Source organism: Mustela nigripes, chromosome 4 (assembly GCF_022355385.1).
Source record: "Mustela nigripes isolate SB6536 chromosome 4, MUSNIG.SB6536, whole genome shotgun sequence".
Lineage (NCBI taxonomy): Eukaryota > Metazoa > Chordata > Mammalia > Carnivora > Mustelidae > Mustela > Mustela nigripes.
Genome location: NC_081560.1, coordinates 175537458 through 175559411, shown reverse-complemented (window position 1 = coordinate 175559411; position 21954 = coordinate 175537458). Strand labels below are relative to the sequence as shown.

Genomic DNA, 21954 nt, shown 5'->3' with positions numbered 1-21954 from the left:
CGTCACCGTGCTGGCTGTGAGATCTCAGTAGCGGCACCCAGCATCCTGTCTCTATGGGGAGGGGGCAGCCACCCCACCCTTGTCCCTGGGAGTGCAGCTTGGCTGTTGCCTGCGTGGAGGAGGCTCCCGGGTCTAATACAGAACCTCTCTTCGTCCACAGAGGTTGTACAGGGAACAAGGAGAAAACATAAAGCATCATTACACTCAGACAGCCGACCTCCCTGAAGTCCTGCTGGCCAAGCTGAATGCCATGAATATCAGTGAGGTGAGGCGGATAGAAGGGGTCCTGGTTTTAATTAGGGAGACCAGGGGGCCTGGGCGGGGCACAACAGCCTGGGCTCAGAAGGGCCTGGAGCCTAGTTTAATGCTTTGCTGTCACCATCTTAAAATGTGTCATATCTCCATTGGCACGGAGCTCTGCAGATTAGGTAGGTTGTCTTGCAGAAGAGTCAAGCCCATTTATGAGAAGGAGACTGGGAAAACTGCCTTAGTATGAAGGGCATTTGTACTGAGTGGCTGAAATATGGAAGCATCAGCATATAGTGCATCCAGTGGCTCTGCCAAGGAGAGACCCTACCCTCCCAGGATCGTGATCAGCAACATCCCCCCGCCCCGTCCTTTGATAGAGACTGTTGAGTTTTCTGTATTTTACGTAAAGAGCTCTGCACACTCAACCTTATAACTTGCTGCTTCCTATTTAGAGACATGTGGGTCTGTCTGACTCCAAGGATTCCCCCCCAGGAGGCTCTACCCCCACCATGGTGGACACGAGGCAGAATCCAACTCTTGGTGTTTGCTAAGACACCATGATTTCGAGCTTCAACGGAGGGGGGAGGGGGGTGGGTTGGCGGCGGGGGTGTGCGGGGAGAAAACCCAACAACAAAGCAGATCCCCATGTCGGTAATGAGAATTTGATCCCCTGACGTCTTTATTTGTCGACATCTTCCCAACAGACACGTTATAAGGAATCCTGGAGCAAACTTCGGGACGGTGGCTATAAGCTGAGATTGGATGCCATTCCGTTCCAGGCAGCAAAGGCTTCTGGCGAAATCATAAGTGATGTGAGCGTCCACCCCCATTACTGTGTCAATGTTTAATACTAACCAATTTTTACTGCATTTTGCCCCTCAACCCTGCCTTCTTTTGCCTGTGGATACAATCCTCTGCTCTCCCAAATGACTGTGTTAGGGTGTTTGGATAACGACCAGCGAGAAAGAACAGACCAGACAACAAAAAAAATCCCTGGGCCCGGGTACAAAGCCCAATGCCGGACTGTAACTCCAGACCCCGGGCAGATGAAATGCACCCTCCGCCAGGCACTTTCCTAAAGCAAGTCCGCGGGCAGAGACTGCTAACAATGCACCCACCTTCCTCCAGCGTGGGCCGCCCAAGTGCTAGCATGTCCTGCCACTTCATACCCAGCCCTTTAGTCATTGGGAGTCTTGCATATGAAAGACTGGGCCTTTTGACGACTCCCGCGCTTCTTTTAACTCACCCAGTCACTGTCAAAAGAACAAAACATTTTCGCCCAATACCCACCTCTCCCATTCCGTGTCCCTTGTCCCCGAGCTGTTACTCTCTCCCGCTCTCTTTCCCTTTAGTACAAATACAAAGAGGCATTTGAGAAAATGAAAGGGCAGATGCTTGGCTCCCGGAGCTTGGAAGACGATCTCAGCCTTGCACATTCAGCGTATGCGAACTCGCTGCAGAGCCAAGTAAGTGGGAGAAAATACGGTGGAGCTGGCCCCCCACACCCCCGGCTAATGATATCCAGCCAGCTTACGTCCTTGGTCCTTCTGGTTGTGGCCACTGGTTCTGTCCAGACAAACTCTGTGTCGCTGTTAGATCCCTTGGCTCCTCTGGGCTTCCGCTTCTTCCTCCATCAAGAGAGACTTAGCTCCCTTTGGGACTGGGCATTCTGTGATTTGACCAGTGGCCCCAAACGGGGGCTTGTGGGCTAGATTTGCACAGCAGAAGCACTCTCTTTGGTCTACAGAGTAAATTGATTGCAGACCTTTAAAAATGGAAATTTTCACATAAAAGTTTTAGACTTCTGGCCAGAAGCTGGGCCTGGGCCCCTCAAGGCTAGAGTTGAAGTGGACTGCGGAGAGCTCTGTTGAGAAGGGATCTCTATATCTCTGTTTCCCTGGTCATGCAGCTCCCCTCCCCCCCCCCACCCCGCCACTTCTTGCTTTACTCCCCGGTGCTACTTGTCTGGCCCCTGGAAACATCCGGGTGTGCAGCCCTTGATTTCGCTCTCCTGGGTGCCGGCACGAGTGTATACACGCTGTCCCCTTGCACACGTTGTGAGTTGGCTGACGGATCCACTGTCACAGAGGACCAAGCCCTTCTGCATGTTGAGCCTCACTTGACCATCAAACTGACCTAAGAGTGTGGGGTTGGACATGAATGCCACATGTCCTTGGCTTTATGCTGGGAGTCGGGGAGGATTTATGGAGATGGGAGCAGGAGGTTAGGGAGGGGTAGCTGGAGCGCTGGGAAGGAAGGAGGAAGGGGAGATTATGCATCAGAGTTCCAAGAAAGTCCGGAGTGAGTTTCATTGATCTTTCAACAGCTTCTCTGAGGACTGCAGTGGGGCTCATGGTCTGGAATGGGCCTCTCCTTTTTTCCTTCAGCATGCATGTTGGGCTCTTGGGAGCACCCATCCCTCAGAGCTGGCCCGACTGCTCCTGGCCCCCAGACTTCTTAGGAGGTCTCAACTAATGCTTTGAAGAAGCTCTTCACAAGCTCACCCGAGTAGACAATCCCTGGTGTCAAAAATCTGAACTTGAGAGGGTGACGGGGAGAATCTAGTAGGTGACAGGGAGAAAACCAGGTTAGCCTTGTAGCTTCTTCCCTCTGGAAGACAGGAAGATCTAAAGACACGCGCAAGGGAATCACTGACATTATGTCTGTTTCTTGAACTTTTGTATGGTCTCCAATTGGGGGAGCCATGGGCCTTCATCATCCAAATCAGAATGACCACCAGGAGCTGGGGGTGGTGAGTGTTAGCCCCGGTCCCCACTTCTGAAGCCTGTCCCCGCAGGAAGGGACCACCGGTCTGGCCAGGATTGTCTCCCCTGCCTACCTGGGACAACTGCATTGCCACCACTCTCCCTGATGGTCCTTCTGCAAATGGTGGCTTTGAAACAGGCGCTGTTGTTCTGTCTGCCCCTCTAGGTCAATTACAAGAAAGGCTTTGAACTCTCAAAGGCACACTTCCATCTGCCGTTGGACATGGTAACCCTGGTGCATGCCAAGAAGGCTCAAGTCCTGGCCAGCGACCAGGACTACAGACACCCGCTCCCCCAGTACACTTCTTTGGCCGAAGACCTGAGGCTCAGCTGTGCCAAGAAAGCTCACAAGTTGCAGAGCGAGGTAAGGAGACCCGGCGTCTCTCTCGGGGCTCCATCAGCTGAAATTTGACCATGATCATGACCATGAAGCTCCTGTTGGCACTTTAGGGGTCTCTGGAGGTGAGAAATCCTAAACCCGGGTTTTCTTTGGAAATACTGCCCGAAGTTCCTGCCCAGCACGATTGTACGAATTTAACAGCAGCAGGAAACATTTACTGTTTCTGAGCATTATGTTTTCATGCATGATCTCATTTCTACCTCAAAGGAACCCTAAGTCAATAGTCTTTATCCTATTTTAAAGGTACATTACAGTGAGGTTCAAAGGAGGGGGAAATGTAGCTTGCCCTAGGTCACACAACCATCAGTGAGAAGGGGGTGGGGCTCGAACTTAAATGGTGTCTGACCAAGATGCCCTCGGTTCACAGGTCTGCATGTTTAAGATTTGCCAATGGCATTGTCTCTGGCCTCAGCTCAGACCGGGGGTTCTTTATGGGGCTCAGTACATTCCTGAGCTGCCCATTTTCTGCGGGAGCCTATGCTCTGTTGGGAGAGGGTGGGTCAGAGCAGACCCACTTCAAGCAGAGGAGAGTGTCCAGCGGAGGGCAGGACCTCGGGCCCCAGAGATCCTTCCTGGGTCCCTGAAGGGAGTTGTAGAGGCCTTGATGGGCCTCCCACATGCATTTCAAGCTCATGCCGCCTGTTTGCTGAAGGAGGTGGTCCGGGAATATTAGGAAGCCTTGAGGATCTCCTTACTCCCAAAGAGAGCCTGGATGTCTCCTCTCAACAGGCAGGGGCATCCTGTTCAGTGCTCGCCTTACTTCCCAGCTTGCTGGGTTTCCCTGGGATGGGGTGTGCAACTAACATGCCGGGACTGGAAAGCACAACACCGTACAAAGACTGCTTCCTGGGCTGGCCGGGGCTGGAAGCGGAGAGGTGCGCCGATGAGGGATGTCTGTCATCCCTTTGAATCTTCCGGCTGCGTGCAGTGTTGATCGGATGACATGAACTGTCAGGAACCCCAGAGCCACTGCAGGAACGAGGGAGCAGCCACGCTCCACTTGGAACCCGTGTGTTGCCTGAGCAGAGTTCTCGCCTGCGCTGTCTCTCATTGTGATAGCAGTTGGAAGACAGCACGCCCTGGGGGTGGGGGTGGGCAGGGCAAGAAGCGGGGGGGGGGGGGGACACCTTGGTGACTCTGCAGGGGAGTGAATTTGGGGACCCTTTAAACTGTCAGCCCAAATCACTCAGGTGTACACACTCGCGCCTACCCGTGATAGACTCAGACAGGCCTGTGCCCGATGATTCTGGCTTCATTTATTAGTTCTTTCTTAACCCATGATTCGTTAATGCCGCCCTCTGCTGCTGGGTTTTGTTTTAGAAGACCTGTTAAATCATCATTTCCACATTTGCCCCAAGACGACTGACTTCCTAACCACAATCCACTCCGGTGTTAATTTTCTGATAGCCCACATGAATTAAAAACCCGCCTCCTGTCCCTCTGTAGCTTCTGAGACAAGTGACAGCAGAAAAATCTTTTGTCCTGACCCATGTTTTTATTTCCCTGATGAGTGTTAACCGAGGGGCATCGTGTGTGTGCCAAGGGGGACCTCTCCGGAGAGACTGGCGTGGCCCTGGCGTCCTAATTCTGATGTGGCCCTGCTGTGGGTCCTCGGTTTTTTTCTTCGCTTCCGTGTTCCATGAGTTTGGCTTTTCTGATGCCTCGTGTTGTTTCTTACAGAATTTGTACCGGTCAGACCTGAACTTCATGCGAGGCGTTCCCTGTGTCATCCCAGGCACGCTGGAGATCGAAGGGAGAAAGAAAGCGTCCGAACTCATCAGTGAGGTAACCAGGGATCCCGGATGGACCGGTGATGGGAGTCAGTCTGTTTCCATGGCAGAGGTTCCCTCTCAGCACTCAGCTTGCTGCTCACTGCTAGAGCGAAAGAGATGTCCAGCTTAACAGTGGCCACTCACAGCATGATCTCTCGGCAGGCCCTTCTTCTCACTAGATTCTCCATTCCAAATGGATGTCCTTTAACACAGTTTTGCAAATATCGAGCCGGCTCCTTGGTGAACCCATAAGAATTATTCATTGGCTCCTAAGATCTGCTTTCCTAGGGTACAATGACAAGAAGGCAGGCCTTGGAGACCAACAGGGAGGGAGACTGAAATTCGAGGCCAGCGCTCATTGGCTGTGTGACTTCTAGCCTCTCACCTGCCCTCTCTGTCTCAACTTCTTAATCACTCAAATGGGGGTACTCCTACCTCCCTCATTTAGTTTTTAGGGGACTAGCACTAACAGTCTAGGCAACGGTGCTACTCTGGTGGCCGGGAAATGATGGATAGAAGCTTGCTGATAATTTCGTAGTAAAAATACAGAAGACTAGGATTCTAAGCTCTTTGAGCACGTGAGGAATCTTACTGACACCTGCGAGGGCTCCGGGACTTCCCCATGCGTACAGATGCGAGGACAGGAGGGCATGTTGGAAGGCACTGGAAGTGTCATGTGGGCTCACACATTGATCAGAAGCTCCGAGAAAATGGAACTGGCCTCACCGTGGGAGTTTAGACTGAACTCTGTGCTTTCTTTTTCCAGTGAAATCTCAAAAGAGAGGGGTTTCTGAACCTGGTGGGTGCGTCAGAATCCTCTTTGGAACTTTAAAAGAAACACAGAGGCCTGGGCCCATGGGCTCCAGGGTGGAATGCGGGCATTTTATATATATATATATATATATATATATATATATATATATATATAAGCTGCACAGTTGTTTCTGGGATACCCCCAAAGCTGAGCACCTCTGGGTCTCCCGTGAGCAGAGGTTGGAAGCAAAACGTGGATGTCAATGGTCACGTTCACAGAGATCGTGAGAGCAGGTGTCCGATTGGGTTCCAGGGGATGGACAAGCAGTTGACAAGTGAGGTTTTGTGTTTATAGCACTTGTTCCGCTTCTGCTTTTGTGCCTTATCCCGTCCTCTTCTTCCCTCAGAGTAAATACCGTCAGCATCCCCAGTCATTCAAGTACACAGCAGTGACAGACACGCCCAGCCTCCTTCATGCAAAACTCAGCAACCAGATTACCAATGAGGTAAAATTGGATGGCTTTAGAATGGGCTTTTGCAAAACTGCTCGATTGTTCAAAATACGCCTGAATATGTGTAGGTCTGGGGCTGAGAGAAAGAACACGTGTTTGCACGGAAGTCTGGAAAGAATGCCCTAAACGGAATGTAAACGTTTTCCAGAAGGAAGGCAGCCTGAGCTGGAAATCAGGTTTAGTCTCTGGTTCCACGGGCAGTCATGGGCCAGCAGCACCAGCATCTCCTGGGGTCTTCTTGTTAGTAGCACCAACTCGGGCCCCGCCCCAGACCCACAGAATCCACAAGGTCATTGAGCAGGATCCTTGTGGGTTTCCTCTGTGCGCTGACGTTGAGATGTACTGATCTGTCGCTCACCTGTTCTGTCTAGGCACATACTGGCTAACCGCATGTGTACGTATGTTCGTTCTGATGATCAGCAGAGGGAGGGTGTGTGGTTACCCGGGGTGGTTACCCAAGGGCGGTCATGTGGTGTGCTATGGGTCAGCCTTCTGGAATTTCTGCCTCCTCCCCTCACCTGCTGTGGACTCACTTCATGGAATCGTCTCTAGCAGAGGGGCACACAGGGGAAGGAATCTCATGGCACCAGAGCATCATTCCAGCCCCTCTGGCGGCTCTCTTGCAAGTTTGAAATAGAAATTGAGCCTGGCAGAGAATTAAACTTGGCATCTTCCTTAGTTTTAAAAATTCTCCTTCTGACTCTTCTGGAAGTCAGCTGAGACTTGGCTACTTAGGCAGTGAGGTTCCACTCTCACCAAAGGAAAAAAGTAAGAGCAGCTTGGGAGAAGAATGCCCCCAAAGGCTTGTGTAGCGACGTTCACAATATTCAGTTCCTCTTGGGTCTTTTCTGCCTGCTGCAGGAGCTGGGTGCTGTGGGCTAGCAGTGCCTCTGGCCTCAGAGAACTCCCCAGCCACAGACCCATTTCTGAGCACGAGAATAGGTGTTTCTGGAATCAGCTGAGGCCTTCCAGGGCAACACTGCCGTGAGTTCGTTCATGGGAGGAGCTGGGGCTTTAGGAAAGGGTGCAGAACAGGGCTTGGGAGCCTCTCTTCCACCAGCAAGAGCTTCTCCTAAATTTCCCAGATCTTAGTATTTATTGTCTTTATACCATATCCTCAAGGGAAGAGAATAATGAGAAGAACCTTAATGGTGTTCCTAAATGTTTTTTTCTTTCCTCCGCCTATTGTTGAGTAAAGTGTAAGGGAGGAAAAAGAAAAAAAAAACATCTTTTCTTTCCCCATCTTGGGTTCTCAGTGGGGATACTGTCACAAAAGACAGATTAACAAAAGAAAAGCATACGAGTTTATTTAATGTAAGTTTTACACGATATGGGAACCTTTATAAGGAGCTGAAGACCAGAAGAAACAATTAAACTTGAACGTTTTTGTACGAGGTTTGATGAAGAGCGGAAAGTCATGGGCAGATGTGATAGAGTTAAGAATGGGAACCCGGAGGAAGGTCTGTTCACTCAGCTTCCTCTCAGCAGCGCTCCGTCTTCGGAGAGACGGATGCTCGGTGCCTCTGGGTGTAGGGAGGGCGCCTCTCACGGGAGGATCTCATGACCTGCGCCCGGAGAGGAGAGAAGGAAGAGCTCTTCTAACCCCCGCTGTGTCTCACATTTTCAGCTTGAAGGTTCCATATTCCGGGGTAACCTGTCCTGAACCCCGTCAAAAGCAACTTGCAATTCCTTACACATTCCTTTTATGTCACTCAATTTGACTCATGAAAGACTGTCTTTATTGAAAGAAAGCTCTTCCCCAAGGCAGCAGGTGTATCCACGACCCAGCGAGCGGCCTTCCGGGAACCTATCTCCCACTCGCAAACGAGGGACCTCCAGCATTGCAGAAACCAAAGCCTTGTCTCCTTGCTTGTTTTCTCTTCTCTTTTACCCAGCGCCTCTATAAAGCAGCTGGAGCGGATGAAATGCACCGGTACACCCTGACCCTGGGGCTGCCCGAGCTGGTCCGAGCGAAAGCAAACGCAGCCAATCTGAGTGACGTAAGCCTTTCTTGTTGCCAAGCTTCGAACGTTCTCCGAAGCCACGCATGTCTGTGGCTGGGGTGGCATCTCATAGCGACCCTTCCGGTGTTCCCAGAAACCTAAAAAAAGGTCTTTTCGAGACTCAAAGTATATATACCTTTTCACAAATATGTCGTGCCCAAATGCGTCGGTGCGTACTACAGTGTGTGTGCTAATGAGATGGTCTTCGCAAAAGAGAGAGATTTCACTCATCAGGGATCGATTCTGGAACACTGTATTACAAATGAAAGGGGTAGCCTTTGTTCCCTGAAACATGTCATTTTTTTTTTTTTTAAGAAGATCTACATGTGTTCCTACTGTAGGCAAAATACCAGGAGTCTTGGCGTAATCTCCGTGCTCAAGGCTACAAGCTGACAATAGACGCTCTCCCCTTCCAGGCTGCTCGTGTCTCTGGAGATCGAGCCAGTGATGTGAGTTGAATGATATGACCTTCCATCTTGCCTAATGTCTGTTAACTTCATGTAGAACAATGTCTAGGGCTGATTTTCCTGAATTAAAGCAAATCTATCACCCTGTGAGACAGGATGTCACCTGCAGAATATATTAGTTAGAAATGAGATTCTTTGACGGAGGGAGGGAAAGAAAGGCTCTGTTAATCAGGGGCTAAATTCAGGCAAAGGTCTCCAGCAGGAGAGAGATGACGATCTATTTCTAATTGCAGTTCCTGAGCCACAATCACAACCACCCCCAACTCCCCAGCCCCCAGTAACATGTGCACTGCCTAACTTCACCTGGAATTCGAAACAGAACTTGCTCTAGAAACCGTAACACAGCCCTAATGCATCTTCCTCTTGGCTCTCTGTAGTTTCACACGTTGGCGTGAGGAATTGCCAGCTGTGTTTCAGCCACTCTGTCGATAGCGTCCATAGCTTTGGGACATGAAGGTGACTTTCTCTTTCCCACAAACAAATCACAGAAAATGTGGACTTCAAATAAACGGATCCTGTCTTTTGGGTTTCATGTTTTGCCAAGTACGCATGGTTAAAGCACAAGTTTCTCTTTTACCTTTTTTGATAAATTCCTTTTGGCCACAGGACACGTTTAAGGGAGTGGGGCCTTTACTTTGGTTCTGAGGATCTGGTTTTAATTAGATAGGAAGAACGGAGCGATGTTTTAATTGTTCATCCCCGAGGGAGGAAGCATGCTCTCGGGCCAACCTCACTGTGGTTCTTCTTATAATCATCACGTCCTCACGAAAGACAGGGCGATTTTTCTAGGGTCTGCAGTGAAAACGTGCAGATGGAATGGAAGCAGGCCGAATGCCGGCCCCTGACCGCGGTCCTCCCCTGCAGTTCCTCTACAGACATGACTTTGTGAAGGAGCGAGGCAGGCTGATCGGGGTCCGGAGCGTGAGCGACGACCCCCGGCTCCAGCACTGCTGGCGGGTGGGCCAGCTGCAGAGCGAGCTTCAGTACAGGCGCACGGCGGCCAGCAGCCACGACCAGTTTCACCTGCCCTTGGACATGGTGCACCTGGTCCACGCCAGGAAGGCCCAGGCCCTCGCCAGTGACCACGACTACAGGACACGGTGCCACGAGTTCACGGCTCTGCCTGAGGACCTGAAGATGTCCTGGGCCAAGAGAGCTCATGCCCTGCAGAGTGAGGTAGGGGGCCTTCGGGCTGCACACCAGCCTTCCTCCTCCCACCAAGACTGGGGGTAATCTCTGCTTCTCCCTTACCCTCCCCACCACATCAGAACCAGGACTTGCTGGGTCTCTGTGTTAGGTCATCTGAGTTGGAATCAATCAATCAAGTTGTTTCTTGATCAGTCAAGAAACAGCTGTTTCTTGAGCACCTACTATGTATCAGGCATCATTCCAGGCCTTGGGGATACCACAGTCAATAAGAGTAAAAAAACTGCTGTGCTCATGGGGCTTCCACGATATGGGAGGTAGACAGAATGTGAGAAGTAGGATACATAGTATGTCTGATGGTGACACATGTTGTGGAGACAGACAAAGCAGGGCAGCGGCATAGGTGTGAAGGTGTATGTGGACCTGCACACGTGCAAATTAAAATCAGAGGTGGGGTCCGGGCAGCTGCAGACTGAAAAGGCGACATTTGAGCAAAGACCGAAGTTGATAAGGGAAGGAGATACCACTGCAGCCAACGGAAGAGCAAATCCCAAGGCCAAGTCCCTGAGCGGGAGGAGCCTCAGCTTATTTGAGGCTGATGAAGCAAGTGGGCGAGTGAAGAGGACGTGGCCTGGAGTCGGGTGTGAGAGAGCTCTGGGGCTGGACGCTGAGTGGTGGGGGTGAAGGTCATGACCGGAAAACAGAAGATCCAGTCGTGGCTGATGCGGACTGACTGACTGCCCTTCCTGTCCCTCTTGCTCTCATGCCAGGAGGCGGGGACAGTTATGACTCATCTTGAACAGATAAGGTCATGCGGGAGATGCCCAGGCAGGACTGGCTGTAGAACCCACGATCTCACCCACCTTGGTCTTGTGGAGGGAGTTCAAGGCAGGGGAGTCATGCTTCCCACAACCCCAGTGTAGACACAGACACAGAAAGGAGAGGTCCTCACCCAGGCAAGGGAACCAAACAGGTTGGTGGGGAGCCCCCCAACGTGTGCCGGAGTCCGTCGCACCCCCCTCCACTCCTCAGCTTCCTCCACTTGGACGTGTTAACGACACAGTGTGGGCGTGGTTGACACCTAGGAACCCGCTAACCACCCAGTGTGGGGTGGTCGGCACGTGTAAAGCATGTGTTGTGCAGCAGGTGCTGTGCCACGAGACCGGGCACACGTTGTCTCTCTATACCTTGGAGCAGCCCTAGGAGGAAGGAACTCTCATTTTAGAACACAGCCGGTGGGACTGTTGTCACATTAAGCTTTCCCATCCATATGGGGGTTTCTCAACTCCAGCAACCTGGATGTTCTGGGCTGGAGAATTCTTTGCTGTGGGCCCCGCCCCTTGCCTTGCAGCATCCCTGGCTGACTGGTTGGTCTGTATGAAGCACCCAGTGTGGTGTCTGGTCCGCAGAAACAGGCCAGGAAGTGTTAGCTGTTTGGATCGTTCTCTACACCAAGCCTTACAATTCCAGTTGTCTTTAGGGCAGCGACTGCTCTTAGGTTGAATGATGTGGCACAGGTTGAATATCATAAACACATAAGAGGGGGTTACTTATGAGTCAGGGCGGTGATGGTTTAAAGATCATCTAATTATTCATCACAGTCTGCTGGAAGAGTAGCATCACAGGGTTCATGAGCAAGTCCAGTGTGGAGTAGGGGGTACTCACGGGGCTCCATGCAGAAGGCATGGTCACCACGGCGCCCGCTGCGTTCTGCTGGAAACGCTTTCACTTGCTAGATGGCCAGACCACCGTCTGCAAGAAGAGCTCATGGCCTCACCCTCTTGTCAGTGGGCTGTTCCTTGGAGACAGGGAGGGGGAGACAAACCTCTGGGGCAGGGCAGATCCAGAGGGAGATACATAGGCCATCTGGGACCGAGCTGGGAGCCCGAAGATGTTGATCGGAAGCCCCACTTTGTCACTTACGGGCTACGCGTCCTCCAGCTGTCCCTTCACTTTCTAGGCAACAGAAGATCAGAGAGGGTTGATTTGATTGGTGACCTCAGATTTCAGGGTTTGTGGGAAGATGTTTATAAGAAGGTGGTGTCCATATATTGTAAGATTTTTTTTCTAACTGAGAAAAATGTTACCTCAAGCTACCATTTATATCACTTTTTTTTTTTTCTGAAAAGAAAGGATATTTTATCCCTAAAGCCAGTAGGAAGAATAATTTAAAAAGAAGAGTACTTTCCAGGAAATGGTGGTTGGCACCCTTAAACGGATGTTTTATGAGATAGGCTGTGTACTACAATTTTGAATGCTGAGAACCTGTTGCTTAACTTTTTAAAATCACTGTATTGTGCTTCATACATGGCTTTCTAGATCTGAAGTTTGATAGTTTGGGAGTGTGGATTCCAAGCTGCTATCAACAGAGGACACCCCATAAAGCCCAGCTGCTTTTGAGGCTTCCATTTTCTTGTGGTTGTTATTGAAAATCTCATTTCATGTGGTTATGTTGCATAGGAAAAGGAACAAAGGCTCCACGTGTGTTCGTTCAATTCAGCAGAGTCTGGGGGAGGAGCAGGACCCCTGGCCAGCAGTTGCTTCTCCTGCCTTCTTCTACCTAAGCCGGAAAGAAAGCTGTGGGTTGGGCCAGAGGGAGCCAAGAGGTGCTCACCTCTCTGGCAAAGGTTTCAGGCCATGATCGCTCGAGCCTTGCCTATCCTGTGCTTGGCTCTGGAACATATCTGAGACTCATACTCTGCCCAGAGAATGCTCTACTGTGAATGGCCATGATTTTGCACAGAAGCTGAGGGGAGACCTGAAAAACACCTGCTGGGACTGTCAAGGAGACAGCCCTGGCCCCACCTTTTACAGCTGCATGACCTTGGGCAGACTCTGTAATCTCTCTGAGCCTCAGTTTCTCCAGCAGAAACAACAACAATAACAATAGCTAAAATGTGTAGGATGTCTATTCTGAACCTCCCATTTGCTTCAATACTCTGCACGAACTCTCTCATTTAGTATCGAAGTATATGCTGATATGACTCCCATTTTTACAGATGTGGTGACTAGAGTACTATGATTTTAAATAACTTGCCCAGGATCACAGGCTGTCAGGGAAATGACTCGCTCCAGACCTCACCACAAGTCAGAGTGGAAGCTGGGCTCTGGGCTCCAGACTCCTGGTTTGGTGCTCTTTGGCTCCCTCTGGTGGCTGGATTAGGAACCCAGGCTCTCTGGCTCCTGAGGATTCTGTTAAGGACCTTCTGTCTGGTTCACCCAGAGAACAGCCATCCACGACTCTTCTGAATCTGAACAGTCCCTCGAACACCAAAATTGTCCTGCAGATGTGTATAAGAACCCCACCTTTGCAGGGTGGTGTGAACGTTGCGTGAGGTGATGAGTCTAAGGCAAACCACGGTTGGCAAGAGGGTGATTATAAAGATTTTCATTAACAGGACCCAGATACGTCCTCCCCTGGTCACCTCCTGGGTGCAGTTGCTGACATTGTTAGGAATTGGGGACCCAAAACTGCAGCCTGTGCTCCAACACGAGGGTGCCAGGAACCCCCACATAAGAATCTGAAGGTGGCCTCCAGGCCTTAATCTGTGCAAGGGAAAACAGCAAGACGGCCATCGGGGGAAGCCAGGTGCAGCTGGACAGCGTGAGAGGGTCTCTTATTATCTTAGAATCCTTCTTCAAATCCTTCTTCGGGGAGCTGATTCTTCTCGACTCCCCTGCTCTCTCCCCTTCTTTCATCGGGAAGTCCGGGGCAGGCGTGTTGTTTTTAGGGTCTGCGTGAATAGTCAAACCTGGGCTGGGAGCTGCGCTATCAAGAGACAATCCATTTATAAGAGAGTCTGAGGCCCAGTCAGATCTTTGGGGAACCAGCATCTTGCTTTCTGACTTACCTGCCATTGTACTGCTCAGCTCAACAAAAGGCGAGTTGAAAGCGTGCTCCCCACTTCATCTTGCGTATGAAAGGAGCAAGGCCCGGCTGTGAAGAGGCCCTGTAGGATGATTCTCTCTAACTTAGAAATTTATCCAATTTTCTCTGTTCTTTATCAGAGTGGAAGGCAAAAGCTTTGCCGGTGTAGACCGAAAGATCGCGGCATACAAAGCAATCTTACTGACATGGGGTTTTGAGACCTGCTCCTGAACTTGAGTGATGCCTCCCTTCACCAGTTGGAAGGCAGAGTGGAATTTGCACAGGAACATTATCCAGCAGACAGTAGATCAGAAACGGACCCTCTTTGAGGCCAGCTGTGAGGGACGCTGTGAATCCTGAAATGAAAGGAAACTAAAAAGGCCAGAAGACTGGTTTCTGGAGTGATATTTGGCGTTACAGCAGAGCTTATATCTAAATTAGAGAAATGCTATCAACCTCGTTTAGATCCATATTTTAGATTTCCTTGGAGAGTCCTTTTCTACCTTTAAAAATGCCTAATTTCCATAAAGTAGAGAAGAAAAGCATTCCTACAACCGTCTTGTCCTAGGTCATGGTGGGCAGATCGTGGGATGGAAATAAGATTTAACAGGTTAGGAGACTCCTGATCAGACCTATTGTCCCACTCACTGCTTAGGATTTTCACCCAGGAATGCTGCTGTAGTTCTAATCTTCTGAGTCCTTAAAATGAGGAAAATGGATGAGACCTAGCCCATCGTTGGGATATAAGCAAATCCCGAGCCAACAGCGGGAAGGGGAGGTAAATCCAGGCACAAAAAAATTAAAATGCCTCTCATGCTGTAGGCCGGTTGTATCTTTAAGTGTGTGTGGTCCTTAGAGTCCTGCTGGCATTGTCTCTGCCCCCTCGCTCCCCCCCACCACCACGAGACAAAACCAGATCCAACGCCTCGAGTGGCCTTTGCTCTCGAGGCCTCTCAGGAGTTCTCACGAGAACAGAAGGGTTGTGATGACCTTCAGCTATCACAGAGAGAAACTGAGTCACATTTTGGTAAAGCGATTTGCTCTGAGTCCCAGCAGGTTTGACCCAGGGCTCTGGGCCCTTTGATCACCTGAAGGTGGGTAAAACTGTTCTCTTTAGGCAGTCAGGAAAGCGGGCAGGCAGTCTCCTCGCTGCCAGAGGGAACAGAATAATCCAGGCTGATGCCTGGGCTTGGGTGTGGGTCTCTACTCTTTTTTTAAGCAGTCATGTGCATTCATTCCCTTGACTTCTAACCCTGCCCATTCACAGGTGGGGCCTGCTTGGATCTTCTGCATGACCCATTATTTAATTTGTGGCAGAGGACATACCCTTGCACGGTTTGACTTAATGATGTGCACAGTGCACTCTGAATGAAGATGTTGACGTGTTACGATGAAGATGAATACAGATGTTATTACAAATCAAGCACCTTGAAATAACCTGATGGTCTCTGGCCCTCTGTTGGTAAAAACCAATGATTTTCTTCCCGCAGTTTCGCTACAAGTCAGACCTGATGGGGATGAAGGGAACGGGATGGCTGACCGTGAGTTCCCCGCAGCTGGAGAGTGCAAAGAAGGCTGGAGAACTCATCAGCGAGGTACCGCTCACCCAACTCTCTCATAAATGCAACCTGGCATTTATTTCCTCCTGAAGAGGGAACCTGTTTATGGGGTGAAAACCCCAAGAGGACCCCATGGCCACTAGACCCCCAGTTTTTTCCTGGCCTTTTGCAACCAAATCACAAGACAGAACAAGGTTTCCCTCCAAATGAGTTCACTTGCTGGGGAGTGAAAGTCATGTTCCGTGCTGGGCAATGAGAGACAGATGACGCACTAGAAGATTCCCTGTAGGTACATTAGATGGCTATGAGCTAAGCTGGCTCATTGTTTTCTTGGGGGCAGAATTTGCCATCCACCTACAGGATTTACGCAAAGCGTCGTGTCTGCGGTTCTCTGATTTTAGATAACATCACGCACTGCGGAGAGATGGTTACCTTTACCAAACTCCCCACAATATTGCTGGCCTGCAGATTCAGGCCTGGGGATCCCCTCAAGGGTGGCGCTGCGCCCTTCCATCTCTTAGTAGCCAAACTTACTTGGACGGGGTCTGCATTGATGCTGAGTCCTTCCCTCTACTGAATCCCCTTCCTGTGATATGCCTTGGAATTGTGCAGGAGCATCAATACTTGTAAAATGCTCCTTATCACAGAGACAGCTTAGAAACCCTGTGAGGTGCCCACCAAGAAGAGAGACTTGTTTTTCAGTAGTGTCATTGGCACATCCGGTACCCAGTGGGTGGAGTGAAGCCGCATTCAGAAAAATACATCGCATTCAACTGTTTTGTGGGAATCTGTGTCTTTCTCTTATAGACCAAATACCGTAAGAAACCAGATAGTATCAAGTTCACCACAGTGGTTGACTCCCCAGACCTGGTTCATGCCAAGAACAGCTACCTGCATTGCAATGAGGTGGGTATGTTTTCGCCATCAACCGTAGGGGCCCAGGAGTGGGCAGTGTTGCTCAGTACTCAGTGCTTAAGAGCACGGGCTCGGGAGAGATGGAAATGCAAACTTTCTGTCCACTACCTGGGTGATGTAGGGCCAGTTACTTGTTCTCTCCTAACCTCCAGTAAGTGAATTAAATGAGAAATAAATAAATAAGCATATGTGAACCTTTTAGCAAGTATGGGGAACGTAGTAGGTCCTCAGTACAGGCCCCTTATTATGGTTTGGTTCATAATCATAACAATATTAATACTGCGTATTATTGATGCTCTTTTACTAACACTAGATGAGATACATCCGAATTATTGATAGATGGTAATGGAATTAAAAGCTGAACACAACCCAGTTAGAAAAAAGAAAGAACAGCTATATTAAAGGCTTCTTTCTGTTTCTGTTCTCTCTGTATGATTTAGCCTCATTTCTTCTCTCCTATATTTATTTTGAAGTATAGGAACTTAAATATTTTTTTCTCTGACCTCGTCGAGGGATTTGATTTTGCACACACAGTGACAAAGCTGACCCCTGGTCACACAGAGTCCAAATATACCGACAGGTTCACGTTCGTGAAGCCCAAACTGAATTTGGAAAAGGATCAGAATATTCAATACTATATTATCCTCTCTAAAAGGAGATGAGACTCTATCCCGTTCTAAAATTCTTTGTAGCTCTTAGATCACTGCTTTAAAAATAGCAACTGAGAGAAAGCTTGAGTTTTAAACTTGTGTCTTCCTGCGACCCAGGTAGACTCTGAAAACTTTAATTTTCTTAAAACATATTAAGGCATTTTAGGATTAATGGTTGTGTCTTTTTATTATTACTATTCATTTATTATTAAGCAATAAGGGCATTAGGACATCTTCATACTAGTAGAAAACTTAACAATACTCAATTGCAAAGAGTCTCAAAAGAGCCCCACACCTTATACTGTTTGTAAAACCACACAGGTGAGGCCAACCAGGATGCTGGTTTGGGGCCTATTTGGAGCAGATCTTGATAAATATTTAAATGGGAGCTACTTACCACCAGCCAACCCTCCCTGACTCTCGGCCCACGGGTGCGGTGGGTCCGGTGGTGGGTTCTGGAGGGATGTTCTCGTGGGCAGGGCTGGGTTCTGCTCCCATGGCACCTGGGTGGGGAGGGGCAGCCTGCTTCTCACCCATAACCTCAGCCACCTGCCTGTTCTGCATTGACCGCAGCCTGTCTCCCCCACAGCGCCTGTACAAGTTGGGGGATGCGGAATCCCTGCACAGGTACACCCCGATCCCCGACCATCCCGATTTCGCCCGAGCCCGCCTCAATGCACTGCACCTGAGTGACGTAAGTGGAGCCATGCTTTGTGTGGCGCGCCCCTCCTTCTGCAAATGTGTCTACACCCGCACTGGATTGTATTTGTTGGGGGGGAGAAAAGTCGCAGGAAGGAGAGGACTTGAGACAGGAAGAACCCAGAACCAAGAGGGAGACAGACAGCTCGTGTGACTCTGAGCCACTTTCCTCCCCGGGCCCCAGTTTCCTCAACTGGAAAATGGGATGGAGCTGGGTCAACCGATGTCTGCGGCTCCTTCCGGCTTGAAAACTCTGGCTCCGGGCACGCTGGGCGAAGGCCGCCGTCAGGGGCTCCCCTGGCCCTGGCAGGTGTAGACCCCTGCTCCGTTTCTTTCCCGGACGCGTCTCCCCGGAGCCGGGTGACTCCGGAGGCCCGGCGGCCCTCTCTCGCCGCGGAATTGTCGTCCATCAGGCACAAACACAAGCGGCCCCTTTGTGCAGGAGGCGGCGGCCTCCACACTTCTGTTCCCCTCAGATGTCTGCCCTTTGCGTGCATAACCAAGATGCTGTTTCCTAAACCCGGGCGTGTTGTTAGCGGGGGTTGGAGGCCCCGGTTGCCACAGAATAGGCCGCCGAGCAGCCAGCGAAGCTGTGATCCGGGGATGACAGGTAGGCGGGCGGCAGAATCAAACGGCGGCGTCAGATCAGAATCACACAGGCTGAGTGTGTCGGCCTGGGGCCGCGCGGGGCCTCCCAGAGTCCAGCCATTCTTCCCTCCCTGGCCTGGCCATTGTGTCCTGGGGCTGCGCGCGGATCAACAGCTGCTCCCGCGCCCCCCAGAGGTGGCTGCCTCGCGGGGGGCGGCGCCGGGCGCCTTCTAGTTAGCGTGTGTATTAGTTTGTGGCGTTTGTAAAGCCCTGTGGGATCCCACGCGGTGAATGCGACGGCGCTTTGTAAATATGAGTTATTATGACCATTTGAGGCTTTTGAGGGATGTGTGAGTGATAATTTTAGAACAGCAGCTCTGGTGGGCTGACCTCCATCTGGGGGAAGCGGGACCTCCCCCTCAGCAGAGCTGGGACAAAACCTCCATGGCGTTCGTGCTCCGAGGATGGGGGAAGGCCCGGCCTCCGCCGGCCGCCTGGATTGGAAGCCCTGAGCTGGGAAAACCGATGTGAGACTGCTAGTCCCATTGGGGTCCGGCCGAAGGAGGACGGCCACCCTGGGCTGGCAGCAGAGCGCCTCTCGGCTCACGAGGGATGCCAGTCTGCAGAGTCCCGGAGCTGAAATGAGCCGCCGGGGCATGTGGGATGTGGGGAACTCATGAACCTCTTTTGAAAGAGCACTTCTTCGGGGGCGTGGAGAATGCACACAATTGGATCAAGTGCTCTGTGAGGAAGATGTGCGGGGAAAGTGACCTTCCTGGGCAAAGAAAGCCATTGAGATGTGTAAGGCAGCCGAAATAACTAAAAATCAAATGACTCTAATGTGTGAGGATGAGGACAAAACTGCGCCCACTGTGATAAAGAAGAGGACGCCCAGGGTTCCAAATCAAAGGGCCTACGGAATCTAAAGGCTCCCAGTGGCAAGGCAGAAACCTCAACAGAATAAAAAAAAAAAAAAACTCAGGCAGGAAGTGATCACCATCAAGCAAATAGTATACAGGGAGAAGGAGCAGGGGACAGGGAGGGGGCGCCTTGGGGAGAACCCCAATTTCGGCCCCTTGCACTAGGTGAGCCTCCCTTGTGGAGGCTGGAGAGCTGGGGTGCATCAGATGCCAGAGTGGGGTGACGTCAGAGCTTGGTGCTGAGGAAAGTTTGGCGTCCTTGCCTAGCCTAGATCCTAGATCCGGCGTGGAGACCCTTTGTAGGAAGGCGCCAGCTGTCCCCTTCCCAGGGGATGCTAAAGGCTTGGACTCTATTTGCTGTATATGCTACTGTTGGTGGGGCCACCGTATCAGGGGGCGGAATGCTAAAGGTGATGCTTGTTCTGTCCTTATCTAAATGTTGCTCTCTGTCTACCTATCATCCATCCTCCTGCTCCATCCATGGTGACCCAGTAAACTGAATCCTCAGGGCTATGTGTGACCCATCAATTAGGCAATTAGGCCCCTGAACACAGCAGGTATTTGGCTCGTGGTTGGTGGGTTTGGATGTTGGAGTTGGAGAGGATGATGATGGTGAAGGTGATGGAGGGTGAGCTCCATAACAATGTGGCTCCTTCTCCGTGGGCCCCTCTGGTTCCGGGCGCAGTTGTGCAGTGGTTTGCTTTTTATCTGCCATCCCTCCTTTGCTTAATCCCCTCAATCCCCTGTAGAACATAGCCTCAGCCGTGACCTCTATTTCCAAGTGACAAAAGTAAGGTTCTTCAGGGGCCTCCTGATCTGCTGTGGCTCTCGGAATGAGTGAGCCACTGACACGGTCTGGAGCTGTCACTTTGTCGTCTGCTGCTGTGTCTCACCTGCTGTCCCCCTTCTCTGTGGCCGAATAAAGGACAGCCCTCCGCGGGGATCTCCAGATGGTTCCTTTCATGGAGCCATTCCCTTATCTTAAAAAAAAAAAAAATAGTAGCTACATGAAGGCATGGGAGATTTTGATGCTCTCTCCGGTATGTGGGTCTACCTGAGGACCAAGAGGATGTGATTACAGACTCCCGGAGGGTGTGTGAGAACAACTTCAAAAGGGAAAAAATGAAAGAGGAAGATGTGAAATACACGGGTCAGGAACTCGGTCAGGTTCTTGGCAATCAATTTAATTCAGGTGAAGGCTCTTCCTCCCATGCGGGCACCAGGGGGCTACCTGTGGGAGGCGTCATGCTTCATTGTGATGGTGGGACTCGGCTTCAGAAGTAGCCGAGGGGGCCCCCAGGAAGTCATTGGAGCTAACAAACACATGGGTGCCCGGACCCAAGGAATGGAGAGCTTTTAGCATGGGGGAAGAAGCGGAGTTCTCAAGCTTTGAGTTCTGGCATCCAGAAGCTGCAGACCCGAGGCCCTGAAAGTGAATGCAAAGACAGAAAAGAGTAGGACAGGACCTCTGGTACCACCAGGATGTAGCAAATGAGCCAGACTCACAGACCCCAGACCCCCCAGAGCAGGGCCTGATGCTCAGGCCAGGATCTTAGAGCTGAGCCCCTCGTGGCCAGCCCCACCAGTCCCAAGAGCTTGGGGAGCTCCTTGGGATGGATGTGAGGCCATGGCTTTGTCCTTGGACACCTGCAAGATGGAGGGTATGCATTCATTCCTGCTCAGAGCTAAAAACACACCAAGTATGGGGTTCTCACTCCCTGTTCACTCAGTTTTCTGTTTTCCCCATCTAGAAAGCCTACCGAAGCTCTTGGGAACAGACGCGGGCTGGCGGCTATGACTTCAGGCTGGACGCCATTCCATTCCAGACTGCCCGGGCGTCCAGGGAGATCGCTAGTGACGTAAGACCTTGGGCTCCCTGTCCCTCTGTCACTAATAGGTCTGACTGCTTTTCCCAGTTCTGTTGAAAAGCAAACCACCAGGCACCCAAACCTGGCAAGTATTTCAAATGAAATTAAAAATAGGCCCTTAGTTTCTAGACAGAAATTTCAGGTTGGGGAGGACGCTCTTAGAAGTTGACGTGTGGGTCCCTAGAAGTGAACTAACATGTGACTGATGTGTTAATCCACAATAAAGGGACTTCTAGCTGAAGTGCAGTGTGACAGGGTAGAAAGAGATTGAGCTTTTCCCCTAGATTGATTTTGAGTTCCAATCTTGGCTCAGTCACTTGGGACTTGGCCGTGTAGTGTTGGGCAAGTTGCTTACATTCTTTGAAAGCTCACATCTACATCTGTGAAATGGGGATACAATTTTCATCTCCTAGGATCGACGTAGGACTGAAAACAACATGGTTTCCAGGGCCATGCAAGTAACAAAGTGTTCAAAACATGGCAGCCATTTTATGGAAAAGGAAGGTAGATCACGGATCACTCGTGAATAGCTCACATCTGCCCACAATCGGTCCAGAAATCGAGAACAAGCGTTCAGAAACATTTTTGGGAACCAGTCGTTGTGACAACCAAGCCTGTGTCCGGGGGACTCGTCTGCGGCAGGGCAGAGGCTGGCTTGGGTGTTACTACGACATACGAATGAGATGCTGTAGAGCCACCTTTGGTTTTTTGGTGGATTGGAAATTCAAAAACCAAAACAAAACGAATCTGATCCTTCCCTATAGATAGTTTGAGGAACCCTAGACGGGGTCCCTGGAGGCTGAGAAGAATCAAAGGGAGA

The 21954-nt window shown here is 50.7% G+C and overlaps 1 protein-coding gene across 3 annotated transcripts in view; it reads left to right on the top strand.

The window, feature by feature from the left end:
- Positions 1-21954, top strand: part of NRAP (nebulin related anchoring protein) — a 68908-nt gene that overhangs the window by 44779 nt on the left and 2175 nt on the right. For all 3 annotated transcript variants that reach the window (XM_059398629.1, XM_059398631.1, XM_059398628.1), the window contains 13 exons: positions 161-265; positions 954-1061; positions 1602-1715; positions 3181-3378; positions 5095-5199; positions 6347-6445; positions 8347-8451; positions 8796-8903; positions 9786-10097; positions 15426-15530; positions 16302-16400; positions 17649-17753; positions 21018-21125. In XM_059398629.1, coding sequence (XP_059254612.1) covers positions 161-265; positions 954-1061; positions 1602-1715; positions 3181-3378; positions 5095-5199; positions 6347-6445; positions 8347-8451; positions 8796-8903; positions 9786-10097; positions 15426-15530; positions 16302-16400; positions 17649-17753; positions 21018-21125 — 1671 coding nt within the window. The remainder of the gene's footprint in view (positions 1-160; positions 266-953; positions 1062-1601; positions 1716-3180; positions 3379-5094; positions 5200-6346; positions 6446-8346; positions 8452-8795; positions 8904-9785; positions 10098-15425; positions 15531-16301; positions 16401-17648; positions 17754-21017; positions 21126-21954) is intronic.